Genomic DNA, 16,518 nt, shown 5'->3' with positions numbered 1-16,518 from the left:
TTTCTCCTCCACCCACTTAGGGCAAGACCTAAAGTAAGAGGGGTGGCAGCCACAACAATTAACACAGTGCGGGTCCAGTTTATATTCATAGGCATCTTGGTCCTTGCCACCACAACGAGCACACGTCATAGAACCACGACAAGATGTCATTGAATGACCGAACCACTGGCACTGAAACCATCGGAGAGGGTTGGGAATATAGGGCCGTGCCTTACAGTTCAAATAACCTGCCTTAACAGCGGCCGGTGGACGTGGTGATGAAAATAAAAACTGAAAATAATACCATCCTGACGAGTGGAGATCCGTCGAACAGCTAAAACTCCTTCACTGGAGAGACCAGCAAGGATCTCTGACTCAGGGATAGACTTCAAGTCCCTCTCAACAATAACTCCTCATGATGAATTCAAGGAATCATGGGGAGTAACCTCAATGGGTATATCCCTAATGGCCCTTAAATTCAAGAGGAGTTCACTATGCTTAGCTGTGGATGTTTCGACCAAATTTGTCTCCAGAACAGAGTTTCTTAACTGACTTTGGAGAGCCAGCAAGCCCCTCTAAGCCCTTCTGAATAAAAAAGGGGGACATCTGCCTTAAAGATTTATCAGATAGTGAATGTAAGATCAGAAAGCGAGGTACAGGGCCACCTTGTGGTGGAGACTGCTGTGCAGTCTTCTAGGCGTGGTCGTTTACCAATAAGCAGAGTTTTTACTATTTTTTTTGTTTGGATTGGGGGGATCCATAATTAAGAAAAAAGATTCAGTGCCCACTGAGCCCACCCGCCATGAAGTCTTACAAGGGGACACACTAGAATGTGAAACAAGGACATTGCAGCACTATACCCAAACACCAGCATTAAACATGATGTCCTCAACACCCGTTGAGAACGCCCAACACTGGTACTCAGTTGACCCTAGCCCAAGTGGACCAGCCGACTGACCCTGGAGGTGCCACCCCAAGGCCAACCGTCTACAGGTATTCAAGGCCAAAGTGGTGTGTTACAGTGCCCCATACACCACTCAACCACCAGGATCATCTCCTCCCCTTCACGGGTCGCCACGCACGGCAAACACATGGGTGGATGTTTAGATCCCAGAGGAAGGAACTGAAAATACAGAACCTTCCCTGGGAGGTCCCCTCACCACGTACAGGAATCCATGTCGAGGGAGGAAAATAGTAATTAATACAGCAGACTCACGTTTTTAACCATGGTTGGAAACAGAAGTACCTTTGCATTAAAACTTTCAGTTGTACACTAATCACAGACAATATTACATACAAAATGGAATGTTTCAAACCATACACAATTTCATGAAACTCACTTCATAACAAGTTTTATAAACTAACATAAAAATTAAAGACTGGAATATTTGTGAAAAGAATTTTTATCTTCAATTACTGTGAAAAAACAACTTTCACTAATTTGAAAGTTTTTGGTATTTTCAACGTGAATGACACCTTATGTGACACATGGGTTAAATGGTCATATACGCCTACATTAAGCCATAGCCATTCTTAACTTAGAACTGTCAACCATGTGGAAGGCAAACAGTCAGCAGCATCTACCACCTGTTATGCGACTACTCATAGCTAAAAAGCAAGATTAACTGTTACAATTATAACACACCAATAACCATATTTACAAGTGATTTGAAACTATTTGCTTCTAAGATTTTGGATGATGAAATTTAAACTTCAAAACCCCATTTTGAAAGAACTTACAACCACAACAACTATAAAAAAGTAAGGTTTGCTCGATTTATATTGCATTATCAATTGAATAAATTACTTTTGTTGTTTAATTAAGGTTTTTCATGTTTTTTTTAACATATCCCCTCTTTTCCTGTTTTTTTTAATTGAATTCCCCAAGGTAACTCCAAGTTTTTCATTGCTGAAACAACTTTGAAAATACTTACACATGATGGTAAATATATAATTGACCAGTCCTGTAGTTTACAAAATGAACATCCCAACCTGTTTTATGTTAGCCATATTAAAACACATCTTGCACAATATTCTTAATAAACTACAGAGGACAAAAAGGTTTCCTGTCAAAAACATTTATAATGGCAATTAGATTTTGCACACGTTTTTGACTAGATGCAAGTTTCCATTGATAATTTCAACATTTCCTACTGGTCATGCATAATACATTATTCTGTGTACAGGTTTGTGCATCAAACATTAGTATAATGGATAAATTATTTTAATTACACATGGACATGACTGGTTGAATCTAAATATTTTTATTAAGATGAAAATAACAAAAGAAAGACCTGTATTCAGACAAGGCTATTCATAGATATACATACATTTGTTTCTTATTAATGAAAGTTTTCTTGTCATCTATTTTCTGGCCTTAGAAACTTGACAAGGTCTTGAAGTGGTTCTGGGTTATATGCTTCAAGAAAAGACAAACATTTTCCTTCCAGTGATCATTGAAAGACAAAGTATAACTGAAGTAAAGGGTCAGTTGTGATAGGTGTAACAGATAAGTCATGACTGGAACAAACAGAAAGTTTTAAACAAAAATTATAACTTATCACTGTTAAGTAAAACACAATTACTAACCTAGAGTGGAAATATACACATACAGTAGAAATCATATGAAACCTTTATTTATGTATCAGTTTCTTTGTATAATTAACTACAATTAAATTTGATAAATAGATTTATGCTTAGACTATTACTATCTTTTTGTAGCACCATATTGCTGACAAAGTAAAAATATAAAAAAACTACTATTATAAAGTTAATTCTGTGGTAACATTATTATTACATTTCAAAAGTTTTTAAAAAATGAATGCAACTGAGCACCAGAGATAAGAATACCCACTTTCTCAGCATTGTTTAATCACTTTTATCTCAAAAAATAATTATGAAGACACACTGGAGTTACCTTTCAAGCTGAAAACACATTTATGGAACCCGTATACTTTGAAGCCTTCTTCTTAAGCCTGGTGGGGCTAAACTGAGAGGTGTCTTCTCCTCCTGTCAATAGATGTTTTATGAATTCCAGTGACTGACTGACTCATACAAATTAACACATTCCTCAAAACATTTTTGAATTTGTAATATTATGATTAGGACATGGTAAAAAAAAAAAAGTCCAGTAAACTTGAAGGCCACTCCATTTGGTCAATTTCTTTCCTTTCAAGGAATATGTCAACCAGTTCAGCATGAAGGGAATGGTCAATATTACCCATCAGGCCAGGGGTTGGTAATCTGCAGCTCTTTAACCCTCTCGCTGTCCAATTATTGAAATAGAGTTTGCATGCATCATGGCTATCAGTATATTACATTTGTACCAAATTTGAAATGAATCACTGTTTTTGTTATTTGAATTGCTAATCCTTGCATTAGGCTAAACACAAGATCAATTGCTCCATCACTGACTAGCACAACATTCATAGATGTGGTCTCTATCAGGCACAATTAACTATACTAATCCACAGATGAAATGTTTTGGAGTTATACTGTTCACACACATACAAGAGTGAAAACAATACCCCTGCCATCAAGTGGAAGACTAAAAAAAATCCCAACTTATTTAGAAATATGTTCCTCATATGTTTAACATTACTTTAAACATATTAATTACATGATTCATTGTATTGTAAGTTGCATGTACGTGTTGTCTTGCTGATAGTTATATTCCACTGGATAGATAGATAGATATGACCAGCAATTTTTGTTGGTTAAATATTACACTTGAACTTGAGACATGCAAAAAAAGATAGAAAGTTAACATTTCCTTACTTGAAAATGCATTTCTGATAGGTACTTACCTCTGAGCACACAGTAGCTATTCCATATGTATCTGCCTTTCAGATTTTGTGCATGCTACTAGCCTTGAGCTATCTCCCATGTAAGACACGTTATAATTCAAACTACGGTAGTACATGATGTAATCATCATGCAACAATAGCCCTTCACCAATAGAAGGGTGACACATCCTCCATACACAGTAAATCCTCATAAGCACTTACACTCTGAAATAAGCTTCCTTCTTAGATGAGGCAAAAATAAAATGCACCTATGGTGAGGAGGAAGGATGGGAAGGTGTGCACAGAGATAAGTATCTAACCTAGATAAATTTTCAGGTAGGAAAATTGTGAACTTCTAAAACAATATTCTTACCCCTCTGCACACAGTAACTAGAATCCCACACTGATGTGGTGGAGGGGCTAGTGCAATTAAGAAAACTTAGACAAGCTCTCTTCAGAGAAGGTGATTGAATGGGAAAGCCCATGGTGTGTGACACCCTATAGTGGGGACTTACTAAAGGAATAACACTCGTGAGAACTTCCACCCATCTCATGCAGGGTATATATACTCTTCGTTTGGGTGGAAGTATTAATGGGGGAGGACACAATGAGCCAATGTGTCATAGAGGCGAGCACAAAAAGACATGACCAATCGAACATTTGCACACAACAGATCGTTAGGGCATGAGGTGTAGTGTGGGTAGGGCAATGATCAGACCATACAGTTTAGTATGAGTTTTATTGTGCAATTTATTCACCTAACAAACAAGAATGGGGACTAAGTCCCTTCCTGTCATATGAAGACATATTGCTGGCCAAGTCACCAGAAAATTGGTATATTATATAATAAGGGTGACCTGCACTACACTGATATGGACATCCCTGCCTTACTCTCCACAGCATTGTGCTTATGGAGATCTATTGCACGTGATGGATGAGTCGCACTCCTACTAATGGAGGGCTTTTGTCACATGATGATTAAATCACATATTGGCATAGTTCACATTATAATGTGTTTTAGATAGAAGATAGGTTGATCAAGACTTATGGCATGCACAAAATCTCAGGAGGACCAGTAAGTGTGTGAAGAGATGTAAGAATATCCTTTCAGAATAAGCAATATATCATACAACAAATAATTAAAGTAAAACATAAAACTTATACATTAAAAAAAGTTGTAAAACTAATGAAACATCTTGATATTTGTTTACTGATTAAAACTGCCACTTACTTCATAGCTATACAATGTACACAAACTCAGTCAAATACTCTTGAAAATTTAACCACTGTGATAACAGTTTATTTTAACATACAAGGCACTTAATAGTTCCTGCTGACATTGTAATGCAATTTATTTACTTAGTATCATTAAACTCATCATAAAACAATATCAAAGCCTCACTTAAATCTGTAAGATGTAATACCTTGTTTAAAATATCTGTCCGTGCACCAGTTTCTATCAGCATTTTTGCTTCTTCCTCTCTCTCTTCTTCACAAGCAAGGTGCCTTCAAAAGATCAATGAGAATCAAGAAAAAAAACAATGTGCAAGCAAGATGCCTTCAAAAGATCAATGAGGATCAAAAAAAAAAAACCAATGTGATATGTTCTCAGTTCTTTAATGGTAAAGAATGAACTGTAGAGAGTAGTGTCAATTCATTGTGCTGTCATGAATCAAATGCATTAATACTACAGTTATAATAAACAATAGAATTCCATGCAACAACAAAGCGTGTTGTAAAATGTGATAAAGGGCAACAGTTTTCCAAAAGAAAAATGCACAAGAGTAATACTGTAACAATTTTTTTGCCACATACTTTCAATTTCTTTTTTCTAGCATGGTTAAAAACATAATGTTAATATGATCTACGAATAAATGAAGGTAATGCGAAAATCAATTAGCAAAATAAAACTGAACTGGCCAATTAGTGAGTTTTACTTATTGATCAATTGTTGGGTTCATGAATCAATTACATTCAACAAGTCCATTACTCTTATATAAGCCTTGGATAGTTGGAATAGCTGAAAATAGTAATAATTGATTAGTTGATCATTTTTGTGAATAGTGACACTAATACATTAAGCTGAACAACCATGAATTGATTGAAAAAAATCATGAGTAATCATAACAGCAATATTTAAGTTACTTGGGTAGTTGAAAAAAATTAAACCAGTAATAATCTGAAATAATGATTTCAATTAGTTGATTATTTTCATGAAATTAATCAATTCAATTATGCTTTCAATTAATTGATTATTTTATGCGAAGTAACCGATGCTCGTATGTGACAGATTACTTTGATTAATCAAATTAATCACCTAGTTCTAGTGGCAACAACAGAACAATGGGGCAGTAACCTAAAAGATTTAAATGTTAACAATGGGGCAGTAACCTAAAAAGGTTTAAATGCTAACAATGGGGTAGTAACCTAAAAGATTTAAATGTTAACAATGGGGCAGTAACCTAAAAGATTTGAATGTTAACGATGTGGCAATAACCTAAAAGATTTAAATATTAACAATGTGGCAGTAACCTAAAATATTTAAATATTAACAATGTGGCAGTAACCTAAAAGATTTAAATGTTAGACTCCCTGCTGGTTATAACTGCAGGCCGTAGAATTACATTTTATGCTATATATCATGAGTTCAACATAAAATGGCAAAAAAAGCAGTGTTTCAGTTTCCCCCAAAAAAAACTTAAAGAAATTAAAATACTGTATTTCAATTGTAATTGTAAATCAAATTTAATATTTATATATAGAAAGCAAAATATTTTTTCTGATTGATTGTTCTTCACAGTGTGACATGATTATGTTCTAACCAACCTAAAAACACAATACCAACTGGCAGCTTATACTAGTCAAGCAGTGATAAAAAACAAAGTTTACTCAGCTGGCTATTTAGCTTTTTCTCTCAACCCTTTATTACAATTATATCTTAAATTTTCATATTGAAAATGCTTGTTATTGCTTCATTTCTATATCGTAATAGTTGTACATAATTTAGATTTCAAATATGGCAACAGCAGTCATGTCTTGCACAATGGAAACATGTAAACCAGACATAAAGAAGATAAACCTACATTTACAATTGTAGGTTTATTTTCTAATAAGCTACTCAGCTTAGAAAAAGAGAGTAAACATATTTTGTGACATAATTCTATGCACTGGTTATAAACCCTTGTATGGTTAAATGTTTCTCTAAATAGGTTTCCTTGCTGTTTCATGAGCTGTAGGTATATACGTTCCTGTGAATTCTAACTACAGAATACTCAGCTTATCAAGTTCTGCTTCAAGACACACACATTTGTTTGGTATCTTCCAAACTGTACTGTACTTGTTTTGAATACACTTTCTTATCTTATTATACAACCAAAATATGAATTTAAGAAAGCTACTAGTAACACATTTCTAAGTTCCCTAAATTATTAGAGAGATTCTTACAATGGTGTGTTGCCTACAGAATCTCGAGGATTTACATCTAGCTGGTTGCTGTAGTCTGTTATGAATAACTTCACAATGCGTGTATTTCCTTTGGATGCTGCTCTATGAAGAGGCGTACTTCCCATATGATCACGAACATTAATATCAGCATGGTTGTCCAACAGCATTTTAGCAATCTAGAGGAAATTAATCAGCTTGTCAAGAAAATAATTTTAATAATGCCTTACAATACTTGTAACAATTGTATAATTCACATTAGTAATAAGGACTTTTAGAATGTAAATCCAATTTCATAATAAATGTTATTACTATTTTAAAACAGTATTACATTAGCATAACTTTTGTCATCAAGTCTCCAGTATTTCATACTTAAGATTAGCAACAGCTGCACACTTTCGATACAATAACTGATGAAACAATTTGTAATAAAGAAGTCAGTTGCACTTTAACTGTGATATGTGCAATAAACATAGCAAGGATAATAAGATTTTTATTGGTTTATTTTTAAAAGGTACAAGTGTCCTTAAATTGCTCAACATACTAATAAATTATCATCTAGTTGAATTGCAAACTTGTACTCAAACCCATAGTTAGACAGCTTTGAAGGAAATATAACATGTTAAAGCGTTCACCCAAAAGCTTTATTCTAATAACATTTCTTAATAATTCCTCTGTTTACTAAATTTAGATTTACTAGATTTTTAGATGTTTCTTCTTGCTATAACACAGATGCATTTTAATATTATGTATAAAACAAACTGAAAACTACATGGGAGAATCCTACAATTTCATCAAACACATAAAGAATACTTTCTACATTTCATAATATAAAAAAAGAATTATTTATCCAAACCCCTATTTTAGAGGAATCATAAATGGAGTGGCGTTCTTCTTTGTACTAAAACGATTTTTTTTGTCAGTAACTTTGTATGATTCTTGTTATCATTTTTCAATAAAAATATATACAAATGAAGCATTTTAAACCTTACTTCACTTAAAAAAAGAAATCACTTTAACTTGCATATGCATTAAACAGCAGGTTTTAACCCTAAGTCACTGAAATGAACTGTTCTGATTGTAACTTATCTTAGCTAACTTTACATTATGATATCAAATTTATAATATAAGGATGCCATATCTGTTATCAAATGATAACTTTAAAAATTCAAGATAAACATTAGTTCTAAAAAAAATCTAAGTTTTATGTTTTATCTCTGGCAAAACTGAAGACTTACTGTAGATAGAATTGGGAATATTACATGTACATGTATACAGGCGTTGTTACTTTTTGGAAACTTACATATCCATACCTTTTATTGGAGTAAAGGTTTTGTCACAACTTAGTTAATTTATAGCTGCACATTTTTTATAGTTTATTTCCATTGTAAAAAGCACTTTTATTTATTACTATATCAAACATCTTAATGTATGATTTTTTGTTGTGGAAAGTGACAAATTATGTATTCATTACATCAAAGTATCTTTTGTTCTTAACATTTTTTGAAGTGCTTCTCAGAATACTGAAATCTTGGGGAAATAGAAGTCACAGTCTTGTACCCCATGTCAAAGAATAGCTTATGGATTATATGGAGTATATTGTACATCCTCTTTAATTCTTGAACACAAACAACATGGTTACACATTTATACATATGCAAGAGAGCTATTTTTTTCAAAAACATGTTTTTACATTTAAGGTAATTACTTAAATTCTTAATGAAAAGTTGAACTTGAGAATAAATCTTACAATTCAGAACTGCTTTAACCTTTTTTGTTAATTTTAAAGTATATTTCCCTGTATACAGCAAAAGACAATAAACTATTCCATTTCACAAGCTGATTGGATTTGTCATGATAAAACAGAACAGTTTCTTTCAAGAAATTTCAATCACCTTCTTCGAGACCTTTGAAAAATGGACTTCCCACATCAGCAATGTAAAAATATTCTAGACAAAATTCACAAAACATTTAGTCTTTTCCTCTTTATAAATTATCCATGAATATTCTTTTACCAAAATGTTATTTATTTTTTTCTTCTTTATCTTAACCACTTCATTATGCTTTGAACCCTCTGCAGTATGCTGCCTTTATTCATCTGATACCATCAAACTTTGAAAGAAATGTTATTTTCAACACAGACTTTAAAAATCAAATGAGAAAGTTATTCACTAGTATTTCAAGTTCAATTTTCTGATTTTATGTCCTTGCTATTGCCTTTTCTCTTGTCATGAACTGTTAGTAATAAAACTATGAGTAATTTTACCCCACCAATGTTAACCTAATATCATGTGACAAGACTAAAAATTAAAGTAAAGAACAAATGCAGTAGAATGCAAAGTTAAAAATTAATAATGCAACAAACTACTCTATCAATCACATAATCATGTCAACTTTCATATCAATTCAAATCTCATTTTGTTCTGCTCTTTGCCATGACTGCATGACAGGCTTGTACTGTTTCTCCAATCAATATATCTCCAATCTTGCAACAAACCTGGTATAACTATGTGAGAGGTGACCTGTGCTACACTGACAGTGCCACCATTACCCTACTTCCCACTGATTGGCATCCCTTGTTCTAGCGCCAGCGGTTAGGTCCCAACTAGTGAGGATTCTCCATGGTTCACCACCCCAGTGGTTAGGAACTAGTAAGTGGCAAGGGTTTCCTGTGCTCCACTCAGAGAGTAAAGGTGGAATTTGCAGTGGGGAGACCAGGAGAAAATGCCTAAATCCCTGTTGGTAGTTCAGCCAGAAAGGTATTTTACTCGAGCCAGTGCAACAGTTGAACAAGTATCCCTATTTTGAAAAGCCAGCAGGCTTGAGCCAAGGAATTCGGCAGAACACCCTCTGGTGCTCGCTTTTCCATGATAATCCATGGAATAGTTATGGTCTGAATTGGGCAGTAGTCAGATATATAAATATATGATATGGATAACTTCAAGGTCTTGTGGAATACCCCATCTCAAAGTGTGCATATATGAAGCCAGGGTGGATGGCATGAGTACTTTCTGTTATCCTGGCTCGATGCAGAATTTTAGGAAATAAGTACACTCTGGAAGGCACCATCAGCCACCTGGCGGGATCCTATAACAGAATGCTGTAGAAAAAGAAAAAGTATTCACCAGTCTATAAGTGGTGGGTAGGCATTGTAGAATAGCGGAAGCAGGTGGTAACCTTCGGGAGATGAGACAGTCAGATGGTGAATATAGTGGGTGATACACCTGAAAAAACTTGCCTAATGGCTGTTGAAAATGAGCAGTGAGAGAATGAAAGAGGTGAGGAATTGGATGGGAAGAATGTAGAACAGTCTGTGAGAATCAATCCCCAATGAAGAATAGAATAAACAAAGATTTAGTCAGACCTAACATGTAAGGGAATAAGGAGAAATGCCCCTGGAGGAAGAGAAATTCCATGGAATGAAGAGTCAATGATGAGGGCGTCAAAAGTATAAGGTATGAGATAAATAGCAATGAACTGTCTGTCTGGGTTCAATCAATTGTAAAAGTGAGAGATAGAAGGAATGGAAATAGGAGAGAAAGAGCAGTCTCCTTCCCGAGTAGCCAAAGTCTTAGGGAGGAAGGACCAATCAGGATAAATAAGAATAAAGAGCAATGGAAGAGGGTACAGAAAGAAACAATAGCATATATATATATATCAGAATAATGGCGACCACAGGCAAGAAGAAAAAGAGGAAATAGGTTTTGAGAAAAAGGCAGAATAAGGTGCAAGTTGCCAATGCTCAAAGAGTTCACGGATAAGAGCAAACAAAACAATACTGAGTTTCCAGCCAGGGAGTGGGGGTCTATGTAGAAGGAAGGAGTGGAACAAGGTGGAGAGAACTGTGGTGTTGACAAAGGTGAAATGTTGTGGACAAGGCTGTATAATAATTGGCAATGGTGGAGACAGCTAAGGCAAAGAAAGAGGAGAGAAGTTCAACAGTAGGATGGTCAGGAGGAAAGTGACAAAGGATGGACCAATGGTGAAAGACATGTCACTTACACTGGTAGGTGAGCAAAATAGAAATGCAACAATAATGTGAAATGAAAAACTACATGATTGGAGAGCCTGGTTCTATGGGTGAGAGACCAGATAAATCCCAAACAAGAAGGTGGACAGATAAGATCCCTTGATAAAACAGTGATGTGTGACATTGAAGCAAGAGGGAAAAGTATGGCAGGGAAAGCTCTGGTTGGATTGTCAGGCAGCATAGAAGAGGGAACCAAGGTTAAGTCAGTCAGAGGAGTGCCATCAAGAAGACACAACAAGAAGTGTCTCAAATAAAAGCCAGGACCCAAGGTAAAAGATGGAGAGGTGGGTAAGCTTAAAGCAAAAGTTGAGACCAGTCCTAGCTGAAAGCATTGACAGCCAGGGCCAAGGGATGGGGAACAGGAGAACAAAAGAGAGACAGCTCAGAATTGAAAGGGGTGGCAAAGGAATCAATGAGTGGAGTCCCCAACAGACTGCAGACCCAACAGTAAATCTGGGGTTAAAGAGATCAATCTGTGAGCAGAACACAGTATGGCCTAGAGAGGTGGTCCACAACCAGGTTCATAACATCTGGTACATGACAGGCAATGAAATGAACCCACTGAGAATTGACCCAATCAAAAAGGTCCAGGGTTTGAAGTCAAAGGGTTCTGGATCAGGTTCTTCCTTGGCAGTTGATATATGAAAAACTGTGGAGTTGTCAGAATGTATCATAATGAAATGATCCACAAAAAGTGGTAAAAAATGGTAGCATGCCTAACAGACTACCAGAAGTTTGAGTGTGTTGATATGATGAGAGGACTCATTCTGGGTCCATGTGCCTAATGTGAAACTGTCATTCAGAGATGCTCCCAACTAGAGAGGGAAGCATTGGTGAAGAGGTGCAGATCCAGTATGGGTGGAGGTAATGGAACATAGAAGGTAATATGGGATCAGTCCAGCCACCAATATAAATCTTGAGTAGAGGAGAGGACAGGTGAACCACTGAGGTCAAAGGTTCTTGTGAGTGGTTCCACTGATTGCACAAGGTCCAATGGAGGAGATACATGTGTGTGCAACCCAGAGGGATAAGCTGTCCCAATGAAGCCATGGTCACCAAAAGAAAAACATTTCTTGCAGTATGAGTAGGATAGGTGCAAATCCTGGTGACTAGTAGTTCCATAGCTCAAAGGTGGATGGGAGAAGGCAGAGCACAGCTGAGAAAGGAATCAAAAAATATTCCCAGGAAATGTTGACAAATACTGCCTCCTCCAGATGCTGTAGATTAGATAGATGGCATCAGATGGTATTAACAAACAGGGTGGGGGCAGCTGAGAGGAGGATGGGAAGAGAACTGGAGAGAAAGTCTGTAGGTAAAAAGTAGAGTAACCCCTGTGTGGAGGAAAAGTGTGACCACAGGTGCTCAAACCTCACTCTTGTGGCAAGCCTTTTACAATAAAAACTATGCTGCAGAGCTATTGTCAAGATGCACAGTCATCAGATAAAGCATGATCAGACACTGCGACATGGAATGTAATGACTAGTCGAGTCCCCAAAATCAGTTTAGTAATAGACTCAATCCTCTGTATTAGTTTAACTAAATGCACTTCTTTGTATTTAAGATGCTAAAAATAAAGCTAAGAAAAAAAGGATACAAAATTTATGTCATACATTTTTCTTTTTACTTAATGAAATATAGTTATGCTAAGACATTTTAACTGTTCAGAGAATTTTCCAAAAACTCTGCTGTGAGATCAGATAAAATTAAACTTTGAAAATTATGTGTGCAATTCTACGACACACATAAACACACACACACACACAATATATATATATATATATATATATATAAAGATAATTTAAAAAAAAATTTCTGTAATAAAGACAAAACTCAAACCAAAAGAGGTACTTGTAATGAATGCTTCCTTAAGACAGTCTCTCTCAATAAAATATTGGAAATTTCACACCAAAATATGGTAGAAGCACTAAATCTAAGTATATGAATCTTTAAGCTCAAACTACATACTATATAATAAGTTTGTTCTAAGATTCATGCAATTTTGTTAAGTATTTCCAATGTGAAAAGGAAAAGAAATCAAGGAATACCAGTGTCCCCCTCTGGTCCCAAAAAAGCTCCATTTCAGCCCCTTCCTCTTAACTAGAACACTAAGAATTAAATGTAGAACTATTTTCAATAATGTCAAGTTTCATCATACTCCTCTGTATTAGATTAATTACTTCAAGGACTACTACCCATATAAGTAATCCTGTAGTATGTTTCAACCCACCAATCTAGGCTTAAGCAGTACTGTCATTATCAGTAGACCTGGGGCATGTTTCAGTCTACTACTCTAGGCTTAAGCAGTACTGTCTTTATCAGTAATCCTAAGGTATGTTCCAGTCCACTACTCTAGGCTAAGTGGATCTTCACAAAAATTGTGAAAGCTTTAATAAACATTACAAGTATGTTGTACACAGAAAAAATCTGAATTGTTAGTAAAATATTTCTACTAAAGAGTTGTCTATGAATTTAATAATTTAGTCTGACTCAGATGCTGACTAATCTGAGTGAAAGATAATTTTCATATTAAAAATAACAAGACTGTTTTTTCATCTTACAGTTCTCATATTTCATGAATATAAAAGCTTTTTATTTTGGTAAATCTTTATCTTTGTATTTTCTCTACCAAAACACTAATAATATAAAATCAAAACTAGATTTTTTTTCTAGAATGTACACAGATTGCAACACACAATTACAATTATTTATCAAACCTTGCTCATAACAATTTACAACTGTTTTCACTTAATTTTATCATCTTATTGCTCTTTAAACAATGTCTAACTAGCAAAACAAAGCAATAAATTACCCAGTGAGTAAATGAAGTATTGAGTTACATTACAGATGATGGTAAGCAGCTAGCTTTCATGCCTATTGGTGAATTGTTTTTCTTTAACTTTTCTAATCTAACAAGTTTCTAATTTTTTACATTTTAGTTACTTTTATAAGAATAAAAAAATATATATACATGAAAAACAAGAAATCTAATACAACTCATGTCTAGCCCCTTGTATTTTTGCTGTCAGAAGGAAGTAGACAAAGGAACTTAAATCTATTTTTTTTGTAACAATGATGGTGGTACTTACAAAATTTTTATCTATTTCAAATATGCAATTTACAGCACAAAATATCACCAAACTGCAAAAAATAGAATGTTCTAAAACAAATATAATTTAACTGGCATTCTAACTAAGCTATAAATGGGTTAAAAAACATTCATGTATTGAACTCCAACAAATGTAAACAATAAAACTAAGGCCAAATTTTTTCAAAACCTGTCATATGAACAAGCTAGCCTCATCAACACTTAATAAATTAGAATTTTCTCTTGCTATTGGTTAGAAATAATCCAACAGCATATATAAGAAAGAATTACTGACATTTGTTGAAAGACAATGTTATAAGAGAGGAATGGCATGTGGGTTTGACTTCCTTGTTTATACCTCAGTAAAGCAAGAAGCTTTTAAGCTGTAAATTTATATTATAGGTATCTAATTTGTGCCTAACTCAGAACATCATGTATGGGTAGAAAGAAAATATAAGTTGGGCAGTTCAGAGGGAAGAACTATCATGTGATACAGAGAAGTGAAGATTGTAAATTTATTTAAATATTTCCTTTTGAATTTAAGAACTTACAACATATTTTTATCAACATATATTGACGATAAAGTTATTTAATTAAATTTTGAATGTAACTCTGTAAAAGAGGTCATGACATTTTGACCCTGCCATACATATATAGTTACTATGAAATACATGCAAGTAAAATAATACTGATCACTGGGAAACAAAATGCACAAAATGATACCCATGGAATCCCCTTCTGATAAAATTTGGTAGACAAGTGACTCCTAAAGTTCTATTGGTATCCCATGTCTGAAATTAAGGATGAAAAGGCATTCAAATACTATAATCATAATGGGTGTCCTAGAGTGGGTTGTTTGAACTAAAGAAACATATCCTTAATTAGTTAATGAGCAATCTTTGCAACTGAGAAAAAAATAGGGAAGGTGTAACATACAGTAATGAATGATCATAGGAAAGAGGGTGATAGAATCCTAAAAATTTGTACTAATAAGTGTATGAAATCCCCAGAACAAACCCTTTTTCTGCCCTGGTCATTTGACTTACCAAAAAAACTTTGAAAGAGGCTACAAAGAAATCTGAGCAACAGGAAAAATTGAAACATGTTGAACCCAATGGTTTTGTTTTGCACAAGCTCCAAAATCCAAATGAATTTGCCTGATTTAGAAAGGTATGCTACTTCATTGTAAAAATAAAGTACAGGTTAGACCTTGAAGGCTGCATGTTAAAGAGTAAAAAAGAAAAAAATACATATTTCAGAATTTGGAAAGGTTTTTTCACATTACTTAAAATACACTAGAAAAGTTGCATAAAGTAAAATACACACATCTGTATCTACATAGTTCTTACAAAAATAAAAACAACTTTAGAAACAGTTTTCAGTGACATTTTTAAAATGGCAGTTTTAAATTTGTGTATGTAAATTTGACATTTCCTACTACTTGCAACCAGGGTTAAATACCTGTAAAACTTTTAACTTCCACATTGCTGAAAGATAGGCAAGAGTTCTGTCCTATTTTCAATCCATGTATAATGTCGAAAAAGCAATTTTTATTATTTTTGCTCTAATAACGATTCTCCAGTATCTCAGAACATATACCTTATGATCAGTTTCATCTTTAAAAAAATGTATACCTACATTAAAATGAAAGTTACAATAAGTGTGAAAGACATGATCTGTACTTACATTATAATGATCTTTTGAGGCAGCATAATGAAGGGAAGATTGACCTGTTTGATTCACAGCATTTACTAAAGCCCCTCGGCCAATCAAGGCAGACACAATGTCTGATCGCCCACTGGAGGCAGCTATCATCAAAGGAGTCCAGTTAGCCTGCAAGGAAGTAATACGAGTTTAAATAAATATGAAAATTAGCCTTGAGATTTAAGTACGTAATACTACTCTTCTTACGTGTTTATCTCTTTTATTTCTCTAATCCAATCTCACATTCACTTCAGTTCTCCTATTATAATGTAACTCATCACATGTTTATCTCTTTTATTTCTCTAATCCAATCTCACATTCACTTCAGTTCTCCTATTATAATGTAACTCATCACATGGTTATCTCTTTTATTTCTCTAATCCAATCTCACATTCACTTCAGTTCTCCTATTATAATGTAACTCATCACATGTTTATCTCTTTTATTTCTCTAATCCAATCTCACATTCACTTCAGTTCTCCTATTATAATGTAA

At 34.4% G+C, this 16,518-nt stretch overlaps 1 protein-coding gene across 1 annotated transcript in view; it reads right to left on the bottom strand.

Moving 5' to 3' along the window:
• Positions 1-2,224: 2,224 nt before the first annotated feature.
• LOC106460924 (26S proteasome non-ATPase regulatory subunit 10-like) overlaps positions 2,225-16,518 on the bottom strand; it is a 22,431-nt gene continuing 8,137 nt past the window's right edge. Inside the window, exons 3-7 of the mRNA XM_013920682.2 lie at positions 16,006-16,152; positions 7,209-7,384; positions 5,189-5,270; positions 2,897-2,988; positions 2,225-2,499 (exon numbers count right to left, since the gene is read on the bottom strand). Coding sequence (XP_013776136.1) covers positions 2,917-2,988; positions 5,189-5,270; positions 7,209-7,384; positions 16,006-16,152 — 477 coding nt within the window. The 3' untranslated portion in view covers positions 2,225-2,499; positions 2,897-2,916. The remainder of the gene's footprint in view (positions 2,500-2,896; positions 2,989-5,188; positions 5,271-7,208; positions 7,385-16,005; positions 16,153-16,518) is intronic.

The sequence above is a fragment of the Limulus polyphemus genome, unplaced genomic scaffold (assembly GCF_000517525.1).
Source record: "Limulus polyphemus unplaced genomic scaffold, Limulus_polyphemus-2.1.2 Scaffold864, whole genome shotgun sequence".
Classification (NCBI taxonomy): Eukaryota; Metazoa; Arthropoda; class Merostomata; order Xiphosura; family Limulidae; genus Limulus; species Limulus polyphemus.
This window is presented reverse-complemented; position numbering and strand designations above follow the sequence as displayed.